The 22,376-nt window shown below is 34.5% G+C and overlaps 1 protein-coding gene across 2 annotated transcripts in view; it reads right to left on the reverse strand.

The window, feature by feature from the left end:
• The window catches only part of ABCA12 (ATP binding cassette subfamily A member 12), a gene marked incomplete at both ends in the record, with an annotated part of 162,092 nt that overhangs the window by 75,665 nt on the left and 64,051 nt on the right, over nt 1–22,376 (reverse strand). For both annotated transcript variants that reach the window (XM_081051201.1, XM_081051200.1), the window contains 7 exons: nt 2,934–3,040; nt 4,087–4,205; nt 7,366–7,441; nt 11,845–11,957; nt 17,728–17,906; nt 18,294–18,479; nt 21,229–21,326. In XM_081051201.1, the coding sequence (XP_080907327.1) occupies nt 2,934–3,040; nt 4,087–4,205; nt 7,366–7,441; nt 11,845–11,957; nt 17,728–17,906; nt 18,294–18,479; nt 21,229–21,326 (878 nt within the window). The remainder of the gene's footprint in view (nt 1–2,933; nt 3,041–4,086; nt 4,206–7,365; nt 7,442–11,844; nt 11,958–17,727; nt 17,907–18,293; nt 18,480–21,228; nt 21,327–22,376) is intronic.

The raw sequence follows: 22,376 nt of genomic DNA on the forward strand, positions 1-22,376 counted from the left end.
CACTGCCTATGGTTCCCAAATGCATCTGAATCAGGATTGTAAGCGACACGGTAGTCTACACCTCAAAATATCATAGGCATAAAAATGATAAAACAGCAACAGTCCTGGGCTCTTGGCAGGGGAAAGGGGGCTATATAAAAATGTAAAGGTGTGACAAAGAAAATATTGTATTATTTCTGCCCATTAGGAGGAATATCCACTTTATGTGTGGTTCCCCAAACAGGCAGTGATCCTTTCCACCAGAGATTGGAAGGAAAAAGGATAAAACAGACAATAAAAGGGAAGAGGGAAAAAAAAAAAAGAAAAAAAAAAAACACCTCAAGTGTAGACTGTTTGAGTTAGGACAGCGGGGTGGAAACAGAGGAAAAGTCACCAAGGAAAGACAGGTATGTGACATACTGGAAGGTCTAAACCTTCTTAGAAATACCACGAATGATGTTTTGGAATGGGTGGGCCCTAACTGACTGTCACAATCAGGACACTCATTATCAAGGATGGCAAAGCAGGGAAGTGAAAGCATCGTTATTGTAAAACTCCAGGTGTTTGTCTTAACTCTTTCAGTGATATGTAGTGGACGTTTTCCGTGTGCCAGGGGCTGAGGACACAACCGTAAAGGGACAGACTTAGCCACATGCCTCATAGATCTTGTAGTCTTAGTTGAATGGGTTCTGGCAGTTGCAAACAGCAGCCATGCTTGTTATAAATGACAATAGATTTTTCTACCCAAGGGACAAAATTGTAGTTTATTTCCACTTCTGTGCCTTCTAGAACTTTTTTCCTCGTATAACCCTCAAGGGGAACAGTATATTAAAACCGTGGATACTGTTTTAAATTATTCTTAGCTCCATTCCCATTCCATTAGTGTAAATGATTGAGAATGTACCATTTCCATTTCTCTAGTGTATGTTGTGAACTGCCTGGTTGCTTTGCAAATTGAGAACTACAATTAGTAATTGTCCAGGTAACACAATTACATCTCCAGGGCTCTACTTTAACACCATCATTTGTTCATACATTCAAAAGTTTTAAAGTCCTACTATGTGATAGAGGCATTAGAGATACAGAAGGCATAATTTCATCAGAGTTTACATGTGAGGGAAATAGACCCTACATATATAGCAAACTATAATGCTAAGTAACAGGTTCCAAAAGCCAGAAATCTGTGTCACCAGAGACTCTCTCCCTTATGCCTCACACCTAACCAGCTGCCATTTTGTGTCAACTCAGCCTCCTACATTGCTCTTGAAACTATCCCTTCCTTCTAGTCTCTGCCACTGACAGACTCAGTTTTTGCTTAGGTTACTCCAAATATCACGTATTTGGCTTTGTTCCAATTGATTCTCCATGATTCTCTCAGAGAGATCTCTTTCTAAAATGCAAATGTCACCATCTTCAAATTCACAACTTTCAGGATTAGATTCAAATTCTTTGACTAAACATGAAGAGGCTTTTGGGATCTGAGCCCAGTCTGTCTGCAGCCCCCTTTCTTGCCTCTCCTATAGGCCCCTCCATCTCCAGCTAGACATATGACCCCGAGTAACCTTTATCTATCCTTCAGATTCACATCTCTGTCTTAAAAATATAGGTCTCTATTTGTGGAATGTAGGACTGTAACCTAATCCTACACAGGCCTGTGAGACTCAGAGTAAGCGTTATTTCTTCTTCGATTTTTTTTCTATCCACCTTCATCCCCAGCAAGCCGAGTTAAATACCCCACCTCCATACACAGAATCCTGTCCTTTTGCCTATCACAACACTTATCTCACTGTGCTATAATTATTATCTGCTTTTTCATCTCCACTGAATTAATTATAAAGATTTTGGAGTTAGAGATTATGTCTTTTAAAGAAATACATTAGTGTTAAGGGAGCACAGATGATGGATGGAATGAAAGTATGGATTAATATTATACGTGCACAAAGTCATTATCCTGGCTGGGAAACAGGGAGAAAGACGGTACTCTAATATCATAATAGTGACATTTAAACTTGTCCCTGAAAGATGAGCAGGAAGTTTCCAGATGAATGCATTACCTCCTTCGCCTTCACACAAACACATTAAGGTAGTGCTAAATTAAGTACATTAGAAACTTTGATTTGTGTAGAAGACCAGGACTAAAATGTAAGTAATCTAACTAGTATATTTGTTTGTAATATACATGGACATATGTTTTACATGCCTGCTTAATTATACCATGTTGACTATATAGCAAGTCATGCTTGCCCTGAATAAACCAATTCTAATTTTACTTTATCCCTGCCTACATAAATCAAATTAAACTGCTGTTCTTACTAGGAAAGTTGCTTTCAAAATTTAATAGGGTTATTTAAGAAACAAAGTGAATTTCATGATAACCTGCATACTACATACATGAGCTAAACAAAGAATAATAGACAGACAAACATGAACCAATTCAGACAAACTTCCATTTTAAATGCTTGTAGTTGCTTTTCTTCAATGTCATACACTTTGATATGAATTATTAGTTTCTGCTTCTGATGACAATAATAAAAATAAGGTGAGTCAACTTCTGAGATTTTTTTGGACACTGTGAAGTCTAAAACATCAGCTTTTGAAGTTGAATTTTAGTTTTAGAAACGAAAGCAGTCTCCAGTTAGAAATAATATTATGAATGCTTTTGCAAATCCTGATGCTTAATAAGATAAGTATATTATTAGTCATTCCTTTGTGGATGTGCATACTGCAATTAGGCTGTTATGGGTCGTTTCATGCAGTTACTCACTGATTAAAAACAAAATGCCATCATACAGCACCAGAACACTTCTGTCACCCTTTTGCAGCATGCACCTAGAGTCAAAATAGGACCAGTATTTATGAAGATACAGACTTAAAACTTAAACTAAAAGCTGTCTTGCCAGAGTAGTACAGGAAGTACTGAGGTTTTGTTTTGTTTTGTCTTTTTCAAGGCTTACTTTTGATTTCAGGACTTCAGGAAGTGAAGGGAAGTAATCCTCATAGGAACCATTTTCAGGAAAAGATTTTTTAAATTGAATTGTGGATTGCAGGAGTCTTAAATTTTCTGTAAAGGAGGGAAGAAAAGTTACCTTATGTAAATTGCAAGGTCATTTAGGAAACCCATTTGAAAGACACCTTTATCCTAATTTATTACTAAGTTTTTTTCTAAGACAATAGTCTAGTTCAATCTAAATCTAAGAGGAGTGAAAATTTAACCTTTCCTTGAACCCTGGAGACTATAGAGTTCATTATTTTTAAAATATTCATAGACATTCTGCTTAGAGACAAAAATATTTCTAGCAAAGGTGCGAAACAATTTTGGCTCTCTGTGAACTGAATATGCTTTTATTTATGACTTTTGGACATACCATTAAGTTGAAGGGTTTAGGGAAAAATAGGTTGTATAATCACTGTGACACAAATATGCCTTTGTGACATTGATTAATTCAGGCCTGCTAAACAGAGACCATGTTTAATTATTTGTTGTACTATTTACTTGTTGTTAAGTCTCAAAAAATAATTTTGGTGTAGGAAAAGTGAATATATACCTCCTACAAAATGTGATAAAACAGATATTTTTCTCTTTAAAAAAAAGACACATTTGATTAAATGCAATCTTCATAGGCAGAAAATTGAAAATAAAATGTAAAAGAGTAGGAAGTAAAAACTGTCTGCCATAAAAATTCCTTTGTTTATGTAACTTACAACTGCTTTTGCAAGTCTATATTATCATTCTTCATTATATTTTGACAGCTGAGATTATTAAGGGCATAGAAAACGTCATGAAGTGTTGTATGAACCCCTAATGACTCTGGACCTTTGGAAAGTTTGTCCAGGTAGCCAGTATCACATTATCCGTTATATGGTCATTATACATTAAAGTTTTTCTAAGTGACCAGGCGGTCCTTGCAGTAGGAAGAGAAGTAATAACATAATAATATAATTACATATTCCCTTCATATGTCGAACCATCAAACTGAAACTGATGCGAATGGAAACTAAGATTTTTAAATTTTTTCTCTTTTATAAATAAATGTCTTAAAAGAGTTACTACTTTAGGACAGAAGTAGAAACCATGAGTAGCATTTTGACTATTAAGAAGAGAAATACCTTGTGATCCCCTGGCCAAATTGTCAGTGACATTTCTGATACATGCCAAGTAAGGAATATAAGGACTATCTGCTGATATATTTAAGAGGGCATCTTCAAAGTTTTCCAGTATTAGGAGCCTATAGAATTAGAAAAGAATATGTAAATTAGGTCACATAAAACTGAGCAAAGCCATTTTTTCAGCTCATTGACATGGTTGGCTTAAACATTGAAACACGGTGAAGTAGAACATCATCCCTCATCCAGCCCAACTGCACAATGGCAGTGTGGCTTTTGGTTCTCTGAGTACTTACCTTTTCCGTGGGCATTATCATTATATTTAATTATTTAAAGATTCAATCATAAGTGATATTAAGATCATCTTTAGGCATATTTATGTGGAAGAAAATCACTGGGTGAAAGGTTCCTGATGAAACACAGAACTCCCAGTTAAATTTGAATTTCAGGTTAATAGTAAGTAGTTTTTCAATGTGAGTACATCCCATGAGTCTTGCATGTTTTTCTTTTTCTTTCTTTTTTTATTTTCACTTCTTTTCCTTTTTTTCTCTAAATCTGGCAACCCTCCCCCCTCTGGGCCTCAGTTTCTTCTCTTGTCAAATGAGAGGTAGGGGGCTGGATGATCTGCTAGATCCTTTATACCATACCATCCTCTACATAAATTTAAATTCATCTCATTATGAGTTTTAAAATAGTGGAATTCAACTGAACAGTATAAATTCTTTTTTTAAAAAAAACAACCACCTTAGTATTCCCAAATTAATCACTTTCTTTTAACATTGACTGGCATATGAGGACACAGCCTAAGCTTTTGAGGCATACGGAGTGAGTGAATAAATGTGTGTGTGTTATTTATGCTTTGTCACTTTAACTGCGAGGCTGTTTCTCTATTTATTTAATAACTTCTCTTAATTTCTACTGTTGAATTTTATTGATAGACATAGAATGAATGTCAATGGCTGATTTGGGGATCATCTACTTTGCATCAAACTGCACAACACACAAATTAACTAGTCTGGTCCGATCTTTAACTTAGATTTTCAAATGCTATTAGAAGAGACTTTTCCTGGCATAGCTAGGAAAGTATTTGCATTAACATTAAAGAAGTCTCAGGGTGTTTAAATGTGGGTTAAAAACAATGGATCCTTAAGGAACTTCAAAAGGAAAAAAAAATCTATATCAAGATAGTCTCTCATTTGGCAGTCAGAGCACAGCTAATTGATCGGATGGCTGATTCTTATTTAAATACAATTCATAGCCTCCACATTAAGAAAAAAGATAAATAAATAATAAATAAATAAATAAAAAACCTAGCAACCATTTCCAAGCCCTCTTGCTTTTGCTTAGGCATTTCTTTGACCAGAGACTCTCTTCCCAATGTTGTCTTTTTCTCTGTCATTGTTATTATAGCATAGAGCCATTTTTATCCTGGTGCAATGCTCAATAGCAAAATATTGAACCAAACTTCCGTATATAGTGGTACAAGAGATTCTTGGGGTAAAATTTTAAGCTTAAAATAGAAAAATGTTGGGCTAGAAGTGACCTTGAAATATCATCTAAGCCATTCTCTTAGCTTCCTAAAGAACACTTAATGGACAAAATTTTTGAAATTAGATTTAATACACTCCCAAAATTTAGATTCCATATCTATGTGCCACTGTCTTGGCATAAACATCCAATTATTCCTTCAAACCATTTTATTTATAGGTCTTTTATATATAATCCTACCTACTTCCCAAAAATGCTTACAATAAAAGATGAACTTACGGATGTGTGCATGCATGAGTGTACACACACACACACACAAAAAAAAAAAAAAACAATAAAAATAATAAAGTTAGAACAAAAATAATAAAGAAGGAGAAGCACTATGAGAGAAAATGGTTTTGAGCAACTTTCTTCGGAAAACTCTGGACCAAAGTTTTTTTTTCAGTTCTTTTTTTTTTATTTTCCTACGCCAAATATTGCCACTCTGTGATTATTTTAAAAGGCGAATGGAAAGGAAGTCCAAAGATAGGTAATCCCTTAATTTGATGAATCTCAACAAGTATCATCTTAAAAGTATTCAATTCTTCCTAATAAACTGTCAGCTAGCTGTCAGCAACTAACTACATTTGCTGTAGATTTTGCAGGTCTGAGTTGTTAACATTATCAATTCTATGGAAGCCTCAAGGCTCTGATAAAGATACCTGGCTTCAGAATAAGCATCCAGTTGTCTCAATTCAAAAGTTTGGGTTTTTTAAAAGAATTATTTTTGAAGACCTGACTACTTGGAAGATGGCATCCTGGCTAGGGATAAATTTCCCAAGGCTACTCTACTGCTCTGAGAGAAGCGTCTGATTCAGCCACCTTAAAACAGAAGAGACATGGCAGCGGAAATAGGAGGTGGTAATTTATGGAAGGATTTTGCCTAGAATTACCCAAAGTTGGAGAAGTTCTTATTAAGTAATAGAAAGTTTATAAAAAATTGCAGACTTTACAGTAGACAAAGAAACTGGTTAAAAAGAAGTCTTACTATTTGTTTTTATTTGTACAAATTTTCATTTGCATAAAAATGTATCGTTTGGGACTAAAGTCAAAGTATTTCAATAGTATAATTTATCAGGCCTAAACAACCTGTATGTAGCAGGCCATCCAGTCTCTAAATTTGCCTTGAACTATAAGAGTTTACTTCAGTCAGCTTCTACAGGCCACTGCTTGCATTGCCTATGATAATTATTACAATTACTACAGGAAACTGCCTACATTCATGGTCCTTAGAAGCCAAGGTTGCAACTGTCATTTCCACTACCTATTCCTGAGACAACACATTTACATGCCCCAATAGGAGCCCGAAATTAAATTACCTATAAACAGTTTTGCTACCTGAATTCTACTGAAACAAATTTCTCCATTACCCCAACTGGACATAAGGAATACTGTGATGTTTTACAAAACTGAAATAAATAGTACTGTGAAAAATTGGAGGCTTATATATCTTTCATAATAAAAGGCTTGATAAGAGTTGGATATTGGCTCTCCAACTAGATTTTCCTTATTGACATATTGTAACCAATCCAAAGCGGACACATTGGCTCTAGTAATGCAATCTTAGAACTGAAAAGGAGATCCTTGTAAGTTTCAACTTTACTGCACTTCAACTACGTCCTTTTCTTTGGTCAGTCAATGGTTGATTTTTCTATTACATGGTCTTACACATATACAAGAATTATGTCTATGAATCGTTTGCATTGCTTCAGCCAAGTGACCTACTAATTTAGAAACAAACCAAGAGAGACTTACTGTGCAGCCAGGCTGCTTGGGGAAAGTGACTGTCCATGTTCTTCACTCCACATATGTGTTGTATTATCAGAGCCACCTAAAGTAATAACATTTATATAGGTAAATATTTAACGTTTGCTTAAATTATTTAATTTTCTTAGCAAAAATCATCCCAGGTCAAATTAATGGGGAGGTAATGCAAAAAATCTGCAGAATTTTTCTCCAAAGGATTTTACAAATGATGTCTATGCTCTTTTGTTGGAAACATTTAGGATATTTATAGGAAATTGATGCCTATTAATCAAAATAATCCCAACAGTCGAGCTCATGAATTTCTAACAAATTCTTTCTCCGTGCATCAAACTGTTAACATGATTTTATCCTAAGACCTGTATGCATAGATGACTCTTGAATATTATAATGCAGATTGATTACCATGTGACTTGTTAATCAAATGAAGCCAATTTCAGTCATGGATCACTGGATTTTCTTTGCCTTCAGTTGTCTAGAACTTAGGAACATCTGCTGTCACTAATCTATATTTTTTATCTTTCAAAAAGCAGCCACTGATTTCAATTGAATGCAACTGTGAATGCAAATTGGCTAATGTTAACAGAACGATTCTGACTGGTCTCAAATAATATGAATGTTTGGAGTGTGGAAGGTAATCACTAAGTTGGGTCTAATGGAAACCATATGTGAAGATCTAATTCAACACAGAATTGCCCCTAGAAGTTAAATATGTTGCTGAGTCAGCTTGCCGCATAACGCTGTATCATTAAAGAGTAAGTGTGCATTAGCATTCATATGAAAAATTGAAAATGAAAATACTTTAAATGGCTACTGCATAAACAAAAACATCATAAATCCAATGGTTTCATTCAGTGCCCTTAGGGAAACGATATCACTTATTTCAGTCCTCTCTTCAGACATTACTTATTCCTTATGAATAAGTATGTTTCGGTGCTGTCATTTTTAACATTGGCCTGATCACTTTCAGTAGGAAATTTTATTATCAGCATTAATAATTCTCCCGTTATCTCTACTTAGCTTGTCCTAAAGCCTTCTAATAAAGGTCCTTGCGCAAAACTATGCAATCATCTGCACTTTTCTCGTGCTGATCATTTAGTTCATTTAAATTAGTGTGTGTGTAAAGAGTATCACAGAATTAAAGACCTCCTTATCTGTGTCTGTATCAGTCATATCTGAGTAATGTCTGCACCTTCCCTAGTGCCTGGCAGAGTGGCTTTTCCAGTTTTCCCGTTCAGCAGAGCAGAATTTTCCTGTGCACTACTCAAGGTGCAACAGAATATTATTGTCTTAATGATTGCTGGGCATCACTGAGTTAAAGGACCAAAAATGAAGATACACAGAATAAATCAATCGAATTAATGATGGTAATACTGATTATTTATTGGCAGCTGTATATAGAATAATCAAGGATAGGACTCTGTTGTGATTTTTGCTTTTTGCAATGTAAAAGTATATAAAACCACTTTTCTCTGACCAAATCTTCCCCGCATTGCACTCCTCCGTGATGCTCAGCAAGTTCAGTGGCATTTGTATACTGTATTATATGGAATTTCTCTACTTCATCAAGTGTTTACAATGGGTGATTAATAGAAATTAACTTCGTACATATCAACGATAGACTTGACCCTAATATTAGCGGGACTTTTTCCTCTGGGCACTTTTCCTTCTGGACTATAAAATATCTTGGAGGAAATACTGTACTAAATAGGCTTGAATGAAGTGGGGCAATGTTACAGACCTTTCAAAAGGGAGATTTTACTTTTTCTAATTTATAGAATTAGGAATGTTTAAAAATGGGGCTCATAGCAATAGAAATCTAGTGCACAGATAACCTCTCTTCCCCAGGAAGGATGGCTCTCTAGTTAAAGATGTAATTGCATATAATTTACTTCTTTGCAAAAGAACAAACTTCAATGAGTCACAAAGGTAATCTTTGCTGTCAAAACTGAGTGCTTATAAATGGAAATGCTAAATATTATACTGTGAAGCAAGGATTCTCATTGAGAATTAGATTCCTTAAAACAAGAGTTAGGAGATAATCTCCTTCCTCAGAGTTTATTAGCATCTCCATATTTTCATGCTTGCTGAGGATGCTCCTGAAGAAATCTTGAAGTATGTTCATAATCAAGGTTGAATCAGAAATAGATATGGGGTAGGGGAGGTTGTAGAAAGCAGAATGTGGAAAGGAATGGGGGCATGACTGTAGTAAAACATATTATGTGGAAAGGAATCTGGCACAATGAGTCAAACTCCATCAGTGGCTGAAAATGCAGGCATTCTGAGGTTTGGTAGTGGCTGGTATTTGCATGAGATATTCTGGAAGTAAGTTTGCATATGTCCCAGATGGTAAATATGAGCAAGGCCATCTAGCAAAGAGCTCACAGGACCTGGCTTTGGGTATAGATAGATCCAGGATTTAACCTCAGTTTGTACACTTGCTGAGTGTGTAACATACACAAAGAGCCCAGCTTCCCTTTGCCTCAGTTTCTTTGTCTGTAAAATGGAGTAATAGCTACATTTCATAGGATTGAGTTGATGATAAAGGAATTTGAGATAACAAAGTATTTATTGACACAAAAACATACTATCTTTTTCCACTGTCCTTCTTTGAAAGAGTGGTGCAAGATTTTCAAAGCTATATCAACCCTGTCATACATCAGAGAGGACCCAAGCAACCCTGCTATAAGATACTACCCCAGCCCAGCTTAACTGAATGTAAAGCCAAGGAGGAAAAATATGTTCACTTCACAAATGCCACGAACATTAAGAATAGGGTGGCCTGGGCAATGTGGCAGGAGGCTATTTATGGGGCTAGAGAACCCTGTGCTGTTGACCAGAGTAACTGGTTCAGCCTTCAAGGATAAGTGTGGCTTGACTGAAGGATTTCTGGAAATAACTACAAGGATTTTTTCAAAGGCCACTAAATTTCTGCTCAAGCAGGTAGGAACTTGGGGTTAATGACTTTTGGAATTGACGTTAATGTTACTGCATCGGTATTCTCAGACTGATGAAGTTACAAATGTAGGAAACTAACAGATTTAGGCACATCAAATTTTCAAATCAAAACACGTTTTCTTGATATTACTGCCTTGTCATCTTGACCATTCAATGGCATGTTTTTATGCCAAAATCACTAGCATCGTCATAGACATGAGACATGGCCATTGTTAAATACAGAAAAACTGAGTTATGTTGTTCACCAGGAAAAACGTTTTTTTTGCCTGAGTTAATAAGAAGTGCTGCCGACTTCTCTGGCTTGTAAGGCACTGATGAGCTTTTGTTATTTGTAAAAACATTTTTAACTTTGTCCCTTTATTTTATATAATTACCAGGTGTGAGTTTGAAGATGAAAAGGAAAAGAATGATAAGGAGAAACTTGAAGTTCTCAAGTCTTTAAAATGTAAATATATTTTAAAAATACAGAGGAAATAATTGGTGTTTGTTAGTTCACTGTCTGGTTTTCTGACCTGGACTTTTTTTAAAGAGTAAGCCCTACCCCTCTTCCCCCAATGTTCTTTCAGACAGCTGAATTTAACAACAATCTTGAAAGCTAGTCATTAATTCTGTAATTTTAGATATAAAAAAAAAATGCTCTGGACTAATAGAAATTGGTATCCAAAAATATATAGACCCTTCTGTGAGAATTCTTTAAAGCCTTTCCAAATCTGCTTTTCATATAAGAACTAAAAACTACTTATAATACACAATCAGCTTATGACCTGATGCTCTTAGGATACTTATTTGTAACCCAAAGGTAAAGTCTATGCATAAAAGCTGACAAATTCAGCTGAGAGAACCGAATTCTAAACTTAGGAGAGATAAATGCTAACCAAACATTCTACTTGGGGAATAGGGATTTATTCCTCACAGCCCTGAATCTCTGTGTTTGTGTGTCTGTGTGTATATGTCATGTATTGCCATGTGTGTGGTATATGCTATTCTATACATGCAAAGGTGATATTTTCTGACTCACTTGTTACATGCTATAGCTTGTCTTCCTGGGATTGACAGTAAATGTATACTGATTTATTCATGCATTGATCTCCATCATGCATTTTCAAGATGGCTGGTTGAGGGGTATATTTTTACCAATAAGAGCCAAAATTTGGAAATGAGGGCAAAAACACACTAAAATTCAGGGTACTCTTTTGTTCTAAAAATTGTAAAAATTTATTTGCTGAGGCTTGCTCCTTGACATTTATTTTTCCTACCATGTATAAACATAGTTTGATAAGCTAAGAGAGAGCATTTCCCCTAAATAAAAGCCCTAGTAAGTCACAACCTCTTTTCCGGCTATTTCTCCCTTTCTCCACACTTTGATTAGCTATATGTCCAGATTTAGCAACAGCATATGTCCCCACCTAAGAATAATATCATCCACAAATGATTACTTCATTTCACTCTGTTTTATATTTTTAACAGGCTTTGAGACACAGAAGTGAATACAATATGATAAAAATATAATACCTTGAGCTGGGGAGTTCAGAGTGTACAGCAGATGTTTAAGAGATTTATGGAGAGTTCTGAAACCTTCATTAGTTGTGACACGTGGGTAAACCTTCTGCACAACCAGCAGCACACTAACGAGTCAAAAAACAATGAAACAGTTTGCATTTCCAGGTTTGCAGAGAGAAACAAAGGTATTCAAGGAGAAAATGTCTATGATACAGAAAATTATTCTTATAACATAAAGAACAAGGTGCTGCTATTGTTGTTTAATTACTTGTTTGTCAATTCATGCACAAAATCTAAACAAAACGCCCCAGAACCAGACAGAGCACTTCACATTTCCAGCATGCTAAAACCTTGGGATTCAAAGGATTTAAAGTAAGGGAGTAGAGTTCACATCAGTTGTTTCTGTTAAGACTTAAAAATAAGTGGTTAGAAAGAGCAACTTCCAATAAAAGGATTCCACTCTTTTTTTTAAATTAAAGCAAAAAGTTAAATATTGGAAATTATTTCCATTAAAAGTCAAGCCCACATAAAGGACTCAGTTACAGGAATAATTACTGTTTAAGCATTTGATAAATATTTATCTTTTGCTAAATAAATGGTACTGTTTTTGAAACAAACAAACAAAAATGGAGCTGGCCGTAATTAAAGACTGCATTCTATCCTCTAAGTGGCCCACAGGCACTTAGCTCAAAATTAATACCCAGCCTAACTGGTACTGTCTTCCTGGGATTATTATGTTACCAATAAGAAGGGCAGTCTGCATTGGAGATGGACAATCAGCAAATTCACTTATGCTTCAGTTCATTCCATATTTCAAAAAAGCAATTAGCTACCTAAGAAATGTAATCCCTTTTTGTTATTAGTACATTTAAAAAATGCTGGCATTGTACATGTATTCCTGAATTTCACAAAGACTGTGTTTTATACCGATGCTCAAGGCTGAGGCAATGCTTCAATTTACATTAGTAACTAGAACAAAAGGCTTTGTTAACAATTTGTCATTGTAATCATAAATATAGTACAAATTAGCTAATAGTTTTTTCCCATGTATCTTAGCCAACTGAAGGCTCACTCTAGCAATAGATATAGTATGTGCATATACGTTCACAGTAGTCTACAATATTTCTGGAATTTTTAATATTTAGATTAAGATTATTTTAATTTTACCTTTCTAGGTATGAGTGAAAGCTGTATTTAGTGCTAAATTTTGAGTTTCCTCTAGTTTCCAGTATATACACATAGATAAGGGTGTACGTGTATACATATATACATATATATGTATATACATACACACACACACACACACACACATAATTTTATTTAGTTCTCTAATAATTCCATGAAGTCAATTTTATTTACATGTTTTGCTGATGGCAAAACTAAAGTTCAAAAAGTTAAATAACTTACACAATTTTACTGAGTTAATAATAAGTAGAGCTTGTTTGTGTTCTTTCCATTCCACGCCTTGCCTCTGGCACAGAAACTTTGCCCCAACATGGCAGGGGAGGAAGAGGGCAGAGCATTTCTGCACATAGCCCACAGGCATTGTTAACTTGTTATGCCAGCTGTATGTTTGGCCATAGAGACTGCTGTCTTATTTTCATCTCTGCTCTCTATACATAACAGTTGATACCTCAGACATTTTTATATTTGCCCCCAAGAATTTCCTTGTTTCTCAGACTTTAGCTTGTTCTGACCCTTGATGTTCATGGTAACCAGTTAAATAGATTCTGCCAGCCTTTTCCCAACTTGGTTCTTGGCCTGACTTCCTTGATCTGCTGTCCTAAAGTAACACCTTCAAAGACTAAATACTTGGCAGTTTCATTAAAACTGTCAGCACTATTGTTATGAATATCATTAATAAAATGTCAGTAGATTTTATTTCCTCCTGTTCATCATATTAAAAAAGGAAGTTACCCAAAAGAAGTGGCCTCTTAAATAAAAATAACTTAAAACAGAGTTTTTCTGATTTATATCTCAGCATAGCTTCTTTCTCATAAATGGTGAAAATCATGAATATATTTTCATATACACTTCTTGATGTTTTGCGATTGCTCACTTTTGCTATTTTTGTCATAACCCTAACATTTTATAATATGGTTTTGGTCATTTTGTTATATAACAACTTGCAACTTAAAAAAAGTTGCTGCAAGAAGTGACAAAAATGTGTATGGCATTCATAGACTAAGATAAGTCAATGAGACCATAATTTAGTGATAACATATAGTCATTTGCAAGAAAATTATGACTTTTAATGACACTGTCAGTTTAATAACAATAGTAAAGAAGAATTAACTTTTAAAAATGTTTAAAAATGGCTTCCTAACAGAAATATAAAGCAAGCCATATATTCAATTTTAAATTTTTTAGTAGTCACATTAAAAAGGAAATTAATTTTAATAACATTTTATTTCACCCAATACATCCAAAAGATATCATTTAAGCAGCTAAACAACATAAAAAATTATTAATTAAATATTTTAAGTCTTTTGGTGTACTACATCTCCAAAATTCACCATGTATTTTACACTTATGGAGCATCTCAATTCAGATGCTAAATTTTCATTTAAGAATAATTAATCTGCATTTAGATTTTATTATATTTACAAGTGAAAAAGTAAGTTCACATACCCATGTCGTTCTAAACATATTAAAAGTTTTACCATTTACTGAATCAAGTGTCACTGTTTAAATTTTAAATTAATTCAAGTTAAATAAACTTAAAAATTCGGTTCCTTAAGTCAAAAACCACATATGGCTAAAGACTATCATATTAGAAAGAACAAGTATTATAAATTAGCAATATAAATAAATAAATAAATAAATAAATGTAAGTTGAACACTTAAAAAAGAGTTGTTCTGATTAGTTAAAAGTTAAATGTCATCTGTATTATAAATAATTTGAAGCTATTTCTTTCAGCTATTTCTTTTTTCTTCTTTATTATTATGTAGGCTGGTTTACAACATTTGTAATCATTACCTTGCAGCATACTCTGTTGCATGATGCTATAATATGCAATCATTTTATTTTAAATTTTAAGAGAATTAAAAAAGCCACAGTGCAATGTCCTTCCTATTTAATTTACCAAAATAATGCCTAAAGTATTTTTTTTTGTTTCTCCTTGACCCTAAAGTACTTTTTGGGTTTTATACCTTCTCCTGAATATTGTTTTGGGGGACTTCTGTTTTCTATTTGTTGTTTTAACCAAATTTCATTGAGGTACAATTCACATACAGAATGATGCACTGATTTTAGGTTACAGTTCAGTAAATTCTGACAAATGTATATACTCCTGTGGCCACCATGCTAATAAGGTACAAAGTATTTAGATAACCCACTCAAATTTCCTCATGCTCCCAAGAGTTGCTCCAGGGTGCACTGATTTAATTTCTAACACTATAAATTAATTTTGTCAATTTGAGAATTTCATATAAATAAAATAATACAATATTTTACACATCCAATATGTGTGTGGTTTTTTTTGTTTTGTTTTGTTTTGTTTTGTCTTGGTCTGGATTCTTTTGCCAGCAGAATATTCATAAGATTTATTCATCTTGTTGTGTGGTTCAGTAATCTGTTTATTTTCCTTGTTGAGTAGAATTCCAATGTATGAATAAACTACAATTATTTGCCATTCTGTTTATGGATATTTGTTTTTCTCCCCAATTTTTAGCTATTATGAATAAATCTGCTACAAACATTAACATACAAGTCTTCACATGAACATGTTTTCATTTTCTTGAGTAAATACCCAAGAGTAGAATGCTATATCATATGGATCTATTAACTTCATTAGAAGCTGTCACGCTGATTTCCAAAATGATTGTATCACTTTATACTGTCACTTGCAATGTATGAAAGGTGGATTAGCTCTATACTCTTGCCAGTAATCGGGGTTGTCCATCTTTTTAAATTTTACCCATATTAGTGAATGTGCAGTGATATCTTACTGTAGTATGATTATTATTGGAATCTTTTCATTGCTATACTACACAATTCAAACGATCCCTCTTCTCCTTTAATTGATTTATCTGTTTGTTTTCTAAGACAGAATATAAATAGGAGGAAGAGGATCGAGAGTCAAAATTCTGGGTGAGTGAAAATGTCCTTAAGTGCTAATGAGAGCCAATCTAGAGATTCACACTTCAGACTTCCTAGTATCTTACTCCTGTTTTGATTAAAACATGCTCTTGTGGAAAGAGCACAGGACTGAGATTCAGATTCCTTGAGTTCGGGTCCTGCCTTTGCACTAATTGCCAAACCTTGGGGAAGTCATTTGACGTCCATGAGGGTTTGTTTCCTCTTCTATAAAATGGGGATATCTGTTGTCTCAATCTCAAAGCACTATAGCGAGGACTGAATGAGATTAATGTGCCAACATAATGGCTTATTATAAAGGTCTTTGAACAAACATAAACTCTTGGAAGTTCTCCAAAGAAGATGAGAATACTCTCGTCTGGTGCTTCAGACATCAGAGATGGAATGTACTCTTAACATATGAGAGAGGCAGCCTGGGTTCTGGAATTAGAAACCCAGATTTAAACCTCCTAGCTGCGTGATCATCAAATATTTAAATTTTATGACCCTCTGGTACCTTATTTATAAAATAAATAATAATTTAGTTGTAGGATTTAATGTAATATATATATAGTAATATATATATAATGTAATATATATATTATATATAAATATAATATATTATATTTATATATATTATATATATAAATTATATATATATGTATATAAATTATATATATATGTAATATATATATATAATACCAGACATTTTACTAGGCCCTTTATATATATATATATATATATATATATATATATATATATATATATATATATATATATATAAAGGGCCTAGTAAAATGTCTGGTTTGTAATTGGCACTCAATAACTGATAGCTGTTGATTAAGTTGTTGATCTGTTTTTTTTCTTTTTAACTATGAGCTAGGGCCTGATTTTATTTTATTTTATTTATTTTATTTTATTTTAGGAATATTGGGGAATAGTGTCTTTTTCCAGGACCCATCAGCTCCAAGTCAAGTCGCTGTTTTCAATCTAGTTGGGGAGAGCACAGCTCACTGGCCCATGTGGGAACTGAACTAGTGACCTTGGTGTTATGAGCACTGCGCTCTAACCAACTGAGCCAACCGGCAACCCCTAAGTTGTTGATCTTTTAATGCACGTTTTCAAATTAACTAGACAGGGCAGTCAAAATCTAAGTGCCAGACTATTAAACTCTAAATGCTGGCCATACTCTGATCTGTTTTATGAGGAAAGCAGCCTTTAAAGGGGTTTAAACCTTCTATAAAACTTTTCAAATATTTTTGTCATCTATGTCAAATGAAGCCATCCCAAAATGCAGGTTTAGACAGATCATTTATAGGCTGGCTGCACATGAGGGATGTCAACCTCCTTGAGGTGGCTTGTTTCAAAACTCTAACCAACAGTGCTGTTTTACATTGGATACTATCAGTAAAAACCCAATGAGGTAGTTTATTCTTGGGCAGTTTCAATGCTAGATACACAGAGCTCTTGTCTCTGAATGAGCCTGAGCCAATGTTCCAATCTACCTTTGGTCGTGCTATGTACCTCTTTCTCAAAAGCTCTGGGATACCAACTAACAATCTTGTTGCTAAGATTAGTATCCTTCTTCACTTTCTCATGTACGTTTCGATAACCCTGATGACCGCAGTGTGTGTTTCTTCTTTGCTTAACTAATAGCCTTAACTTCATTGCTAAAATCTGCAATAAGGTGCCAAAGGATTATTTGGTCTGTGTTTAAATTACCTACTTACCAGTCATCCTCACAGGTAACATTTAAAGAAAAAAAGGACATTTTTGTGTGAATAGGTACATCCCACTTAATTCTTACATTTTCTTACCTGTTTGCATTTCGAAGAACATCAAATACATTGCTTAGTGTTGTGTCATTCTGAAACACATTTGGAAAACTAGAGAGAAGCTGCCACACAGCTGTTTGCTCTTGTACTTGTGAGAAGAAGGACAGTACTTTCACCATTTCCTGAAATACTGTCCTCTGGTTATTGGGATCCCTCGATATCTTAAAATAATAAACCACAAATAGGACAAAATGAAACTTCAACACTTGTCATCACATGGCTTATTGACTTTGAAAGCATTAAAATTCTAGATTTTCACATAAATAATTCTTTTGGGTTTTCATTCAGTTTGAAGTCATCTTTTACTTGGGAGAAAAAAACACATTTCTAATGTTCTTAAACATAATTGCATATTTTCCCTATACCTACAGAAATTGGCGTATTTAAAATTTGCGTCACAGAGCTATAGTTAATACAAAATATTTAAAATTGTATTTTGGGAAATTACAATGAACTTCTTAAAATAAAATTAGCTTCTGAGTAATATTTTTGTTTTTCCCTAGGATCTGGTTTGGGAGATCTTCTCATATTAAAATATTGACACTCACCTGAGAAAACTGGTTTGTTACTTCTTGGAGAGAAGACTCTAAAAGGGTCATGTTGGACAGGCAAAATTTATTAAAAACGTTTTTCCCTAGAATGGTCCAAGAGAAGGCGTAATCAGCAATATACCCTGGATAGCTCTCACACAGTTCTCTTCGTATATCTTCCGTAGTTGAATTTTGCTTTAACAGCTAAAATTGTGTGTGAGAAGAGTGGGATAATAATGTTAGTAAATATAGATATTAAAGTATTCAAGTCTTCAAGTAAACTGACCTATCTTCACAACAGTCATTTTAAGGTCCTGCATTATAGCAATTACGAAAATAACACTAAAAAACACTGGGTTTACCCATGAAAAGTCACTGAGAGTGTGTGAATGTAGTCATTCTTGTCATTGTTATGATTGAAATGATTTTCATATGATTTGCTTAACTGCACTCATTTCCTCTCTGGCCAAATAATACAAATGCACCAGATCTTTTCTGACACAAATCTTCAGACTTGAAAATCTTAGTTTTTTTCTGGGCATTTATCAGCACTCAGGTGTCTCATGCGAAATTGGCCATGATCTTTGGAAGATTTCCAGAAAGTAGGAGCTTAAGAATCTATTCTCAGGACCAACAGTGTTCATTTAGAGAAGTGGACACACATAGATTATGTTTCATTTGTAAGCAATTATTTCATTTAAGAGTCATGCACGATGTGATATATAGATGATGTATTACAGGATTGTACACCTGAAATCTATGTAACTTTACTAACAATTGTCACCCCAATAAACTTTAATTTTTTTTTAAAAAAAAGAGTTATACATATGAAGAAAAAAGGAAACCATACATGAAAATATATAAAGATATGTAATTACCAAAAGCAATTGGAAAGCATCTTTATTATAGGATCATTATAAGTCCCCGATATATTTCATAGTACAGACCAATCACAGATACAGCACTATTTTCAGCTATAATGTTGATCACATTCACCATTATGAATGTGTTTAGATAACTACAGAGCCAATTATATTTAGTAGTAATAGTTAATGGGTCCTTCTTAATAATTAATTCTTGTAGTCCTGGGAAATGGTGGCCAACTAACTTCATCCTCCCCTTAAGTTTACATCACAAAATCCACACTCTGCTTTCCAGTGACCCAGCTTCTAAAGGTAATGGGAAAAAAAACAAAACAGGATACACATTCTAGGATATACTGTAAGAGCCAGGTCTTCTAGTCATTCATTCATATCTCCTCCCTAACACTGCACATAAACTCACCCCAAAATGATTTCTCTACTTATTCTTGCAAGGGTTGCAGAAAGCAGTAAAGAGAAAGGAAGAGAAATCAGAGAGATTGCTGACATGGGCATCAATATGTCATCCTAATTTTTACATCCTTTCCCTGCTCCAATTACTCTAAAAATATGTATCTATACATAGAAAATTCCTTTTTGACTTATCTCCACTGGATATATGACTCTGCGCTGCCTCACGAAATTCTGTAATTTTATTCCATGTGAGAAAGAGACCTTGGGAATTTCAACAAAAGAAATGGAGTTTTTGTGAATAGCATTGCTCTTCTAGATATTAAACAATTTAACTGATCCAATGCAAGACTTTTACTTCTAGGAACCAGTATGGAAAAAATAATAGAATAACTTTCCATAGTTTACACAGTAGTCTGACTTGGGATGGCTTTAAATTGGAATTAACTGGGCACATTGAGGACTTTCTAGACCAGACAAGGTGCTTTACATATCTCAAGTATTATTTATTATTGAAAGTAGACATCTAGACTGGACTGAATGGAAAAGTCTTATATTTCAATCAGCACTGACAGAATTGCTTTGGTGGGTATGGTGCCTTTTCCTGGCATCCACTTTTTTGTTGTCCTTTGCCTTATTAACATAGACCAGTTTATTGAGATGTCTGAGTTATACAGAGTGTTAACTCAAGGGTAACTAACAGAGACATATTAAGCTGCAGTGGTTATGTTCACTGGAATATGAATAAAAGTCAGAGATATGTCCCCATGATTCAGAAAGCAGAAACGTCTACTATGTAAGATATGGATATATTATTTAAGATGCTTGTGTGTGAGTGAGAGAGAGACAGAGAGATTTGTCTATTGCAAAATGTTTTAAATGACCTCTTCTTAATTTCTGAAGAGTATGTAAAGCAGGGCTCAAATGCCTATAGGGCCCAGCCAAATAACTTAAATGTATGGAACTGGCTGGATGAAAGAAGACAGTGGGGATTATAATTAATAGAAGAGTACCTATTCTGCCTAAAGGCATTAAAATTCCATGTCTTAAAATCCCTACACACACACACACACACACACACACACACACACACACACACACACATTTAGTTCACAGGTTGCCAGTTTACACCTTTGACAGAAATTATGTGTATTATCTTGCAATCTGGAATCTTAAAGAAAATGACTAGTAAACAGAGGGAAATCCATAGATGAGCTCTCTAATTCTGCGAAGGAAAAGGATTTTACTACTTTAGAGAGATGTTTTCCATTGCTCTAATTTTTCCAAAGGTGTTGTCAGTATGAATGAGGCAGCAAGCTTAATGAGTGCTATACCTTCATTTGCTTTCATATAGCTTTTTTCCCTTCCCTGCTTCAGAAAAAAAGATCACATATATACCACCCCATTTCTACTGAAGGAAAATCTCAAGTTTGATTAAGGACCTTAACAGGAAAGTAAATAAATATCGAAGATCTTAAAGAATTCAGAATGTCTCAGAATTAAGCTGTTTGTGGTTTTTTTTAATTGAAGAGCTCCTAAGAAAAGATTCTTCCTGAGATATTTCTCCAAACAGGAAAGATGGCCCAAACCTCTTCCTATTTGGACCATTCCTCTACTAACTTAAGAGGCGTTTGTTCAACTGCTCTATACTATCAGTTCACTAGAAAATTGAGTAACATTACCTTTTCCAAATCAAGGATCCTGGCAAGGACTTGAGTACCATTGAAAGTATCTGTTCCAGTACTTTCCAAATCAGAACTTGGACTGGGGAGTACAGTGGCTGTAGTAGAAGAAAGAACCAATTAGATTCTGCACACACACATGCACAGGCATGCACACACATAAATGGGCAGGTTCACATAAGAATCCAGAAATATCATTGCACCCTCATATACCCCACAGCAAGAATGTGCTCCAATATGCATCTTCCACAAAAGTTTTATATACTGGCAAAATGGCAAATTCCATCATTTTTCTTTTCACATCAAATTGTAATGGTTTTGGTTGTTTTCCAATCATTTCAGATGTGATTTGCTTTCCTTCCAGTTTATGTCATTAAACTTCATCACCAATATTATTGCCTAATAAACTGAATCATTTCTGTGCAGGCCTAGAGGATGTGAGGTGTCTCCACTAGCTCCACAGATCCATCATACCCAACATCTGTTCAAAGGATCTGCCAGTGCACATCTGGCGGTAATGCTTTTCTTTTTAATTATTCAATTGGGAGGCTGAAATCTGCTTAGGACAATAAATTCTCTCCTCCCCAAAGTGGCTTCTGAATGATATTTCAGATCAAGTAAATGGGATAAAGCAATTAGTCCAGACTACAGTATACTTTACTTAAGTATTTCCCAAAGTGGCTTCATCTAGTTCTCTTTGTAGTGTGGCAGAGACCCCCAGGTCAGGGACATCGGTGAGCAGAGTATGTTCAGATCTACAGCATGGATGTTCACTAAGCCAGTATGTTATCTTTTAAACATTTTTGACAAAAAATACTTCCTTATCTTCACAGCAAAGAATCTTAATATTCAAAGATACAGTAACTTATCACCATTAGGGCCTAAGCTTTATTATAGTGCCTGCAGGGCTGAAGAATTTACCAACTATGGTGAGCACACAATGCAATATGCAGATGACGTATTATAGAACTGTACGCTTGAAACTTATACAGTGTCATTAACCAACATCACCCCCAAAAATTCAATTTCAAAACATTACGAATGCATTTTTCTTGACCAAGGCAATACATTTGCGAGAGGACTGGCCCGGGTGAGAAACGTAATCTGTGGCTACCGAGCAAAGCAAAGCTTACTGGACTGCAACACTG

Source organism: Rhinolophus hipposideros, assembly GCF_964194185.1.
Source record: "Rhinolophus hipposideros genome assembly, chromosome: 6".
Lineage (NCBI taxonomy): Eukaryota > Metazoa > Chordata > Mammalia > Chiroptera > Rhinolophidae > Rhinolophus > Rhinolophus hipposideros.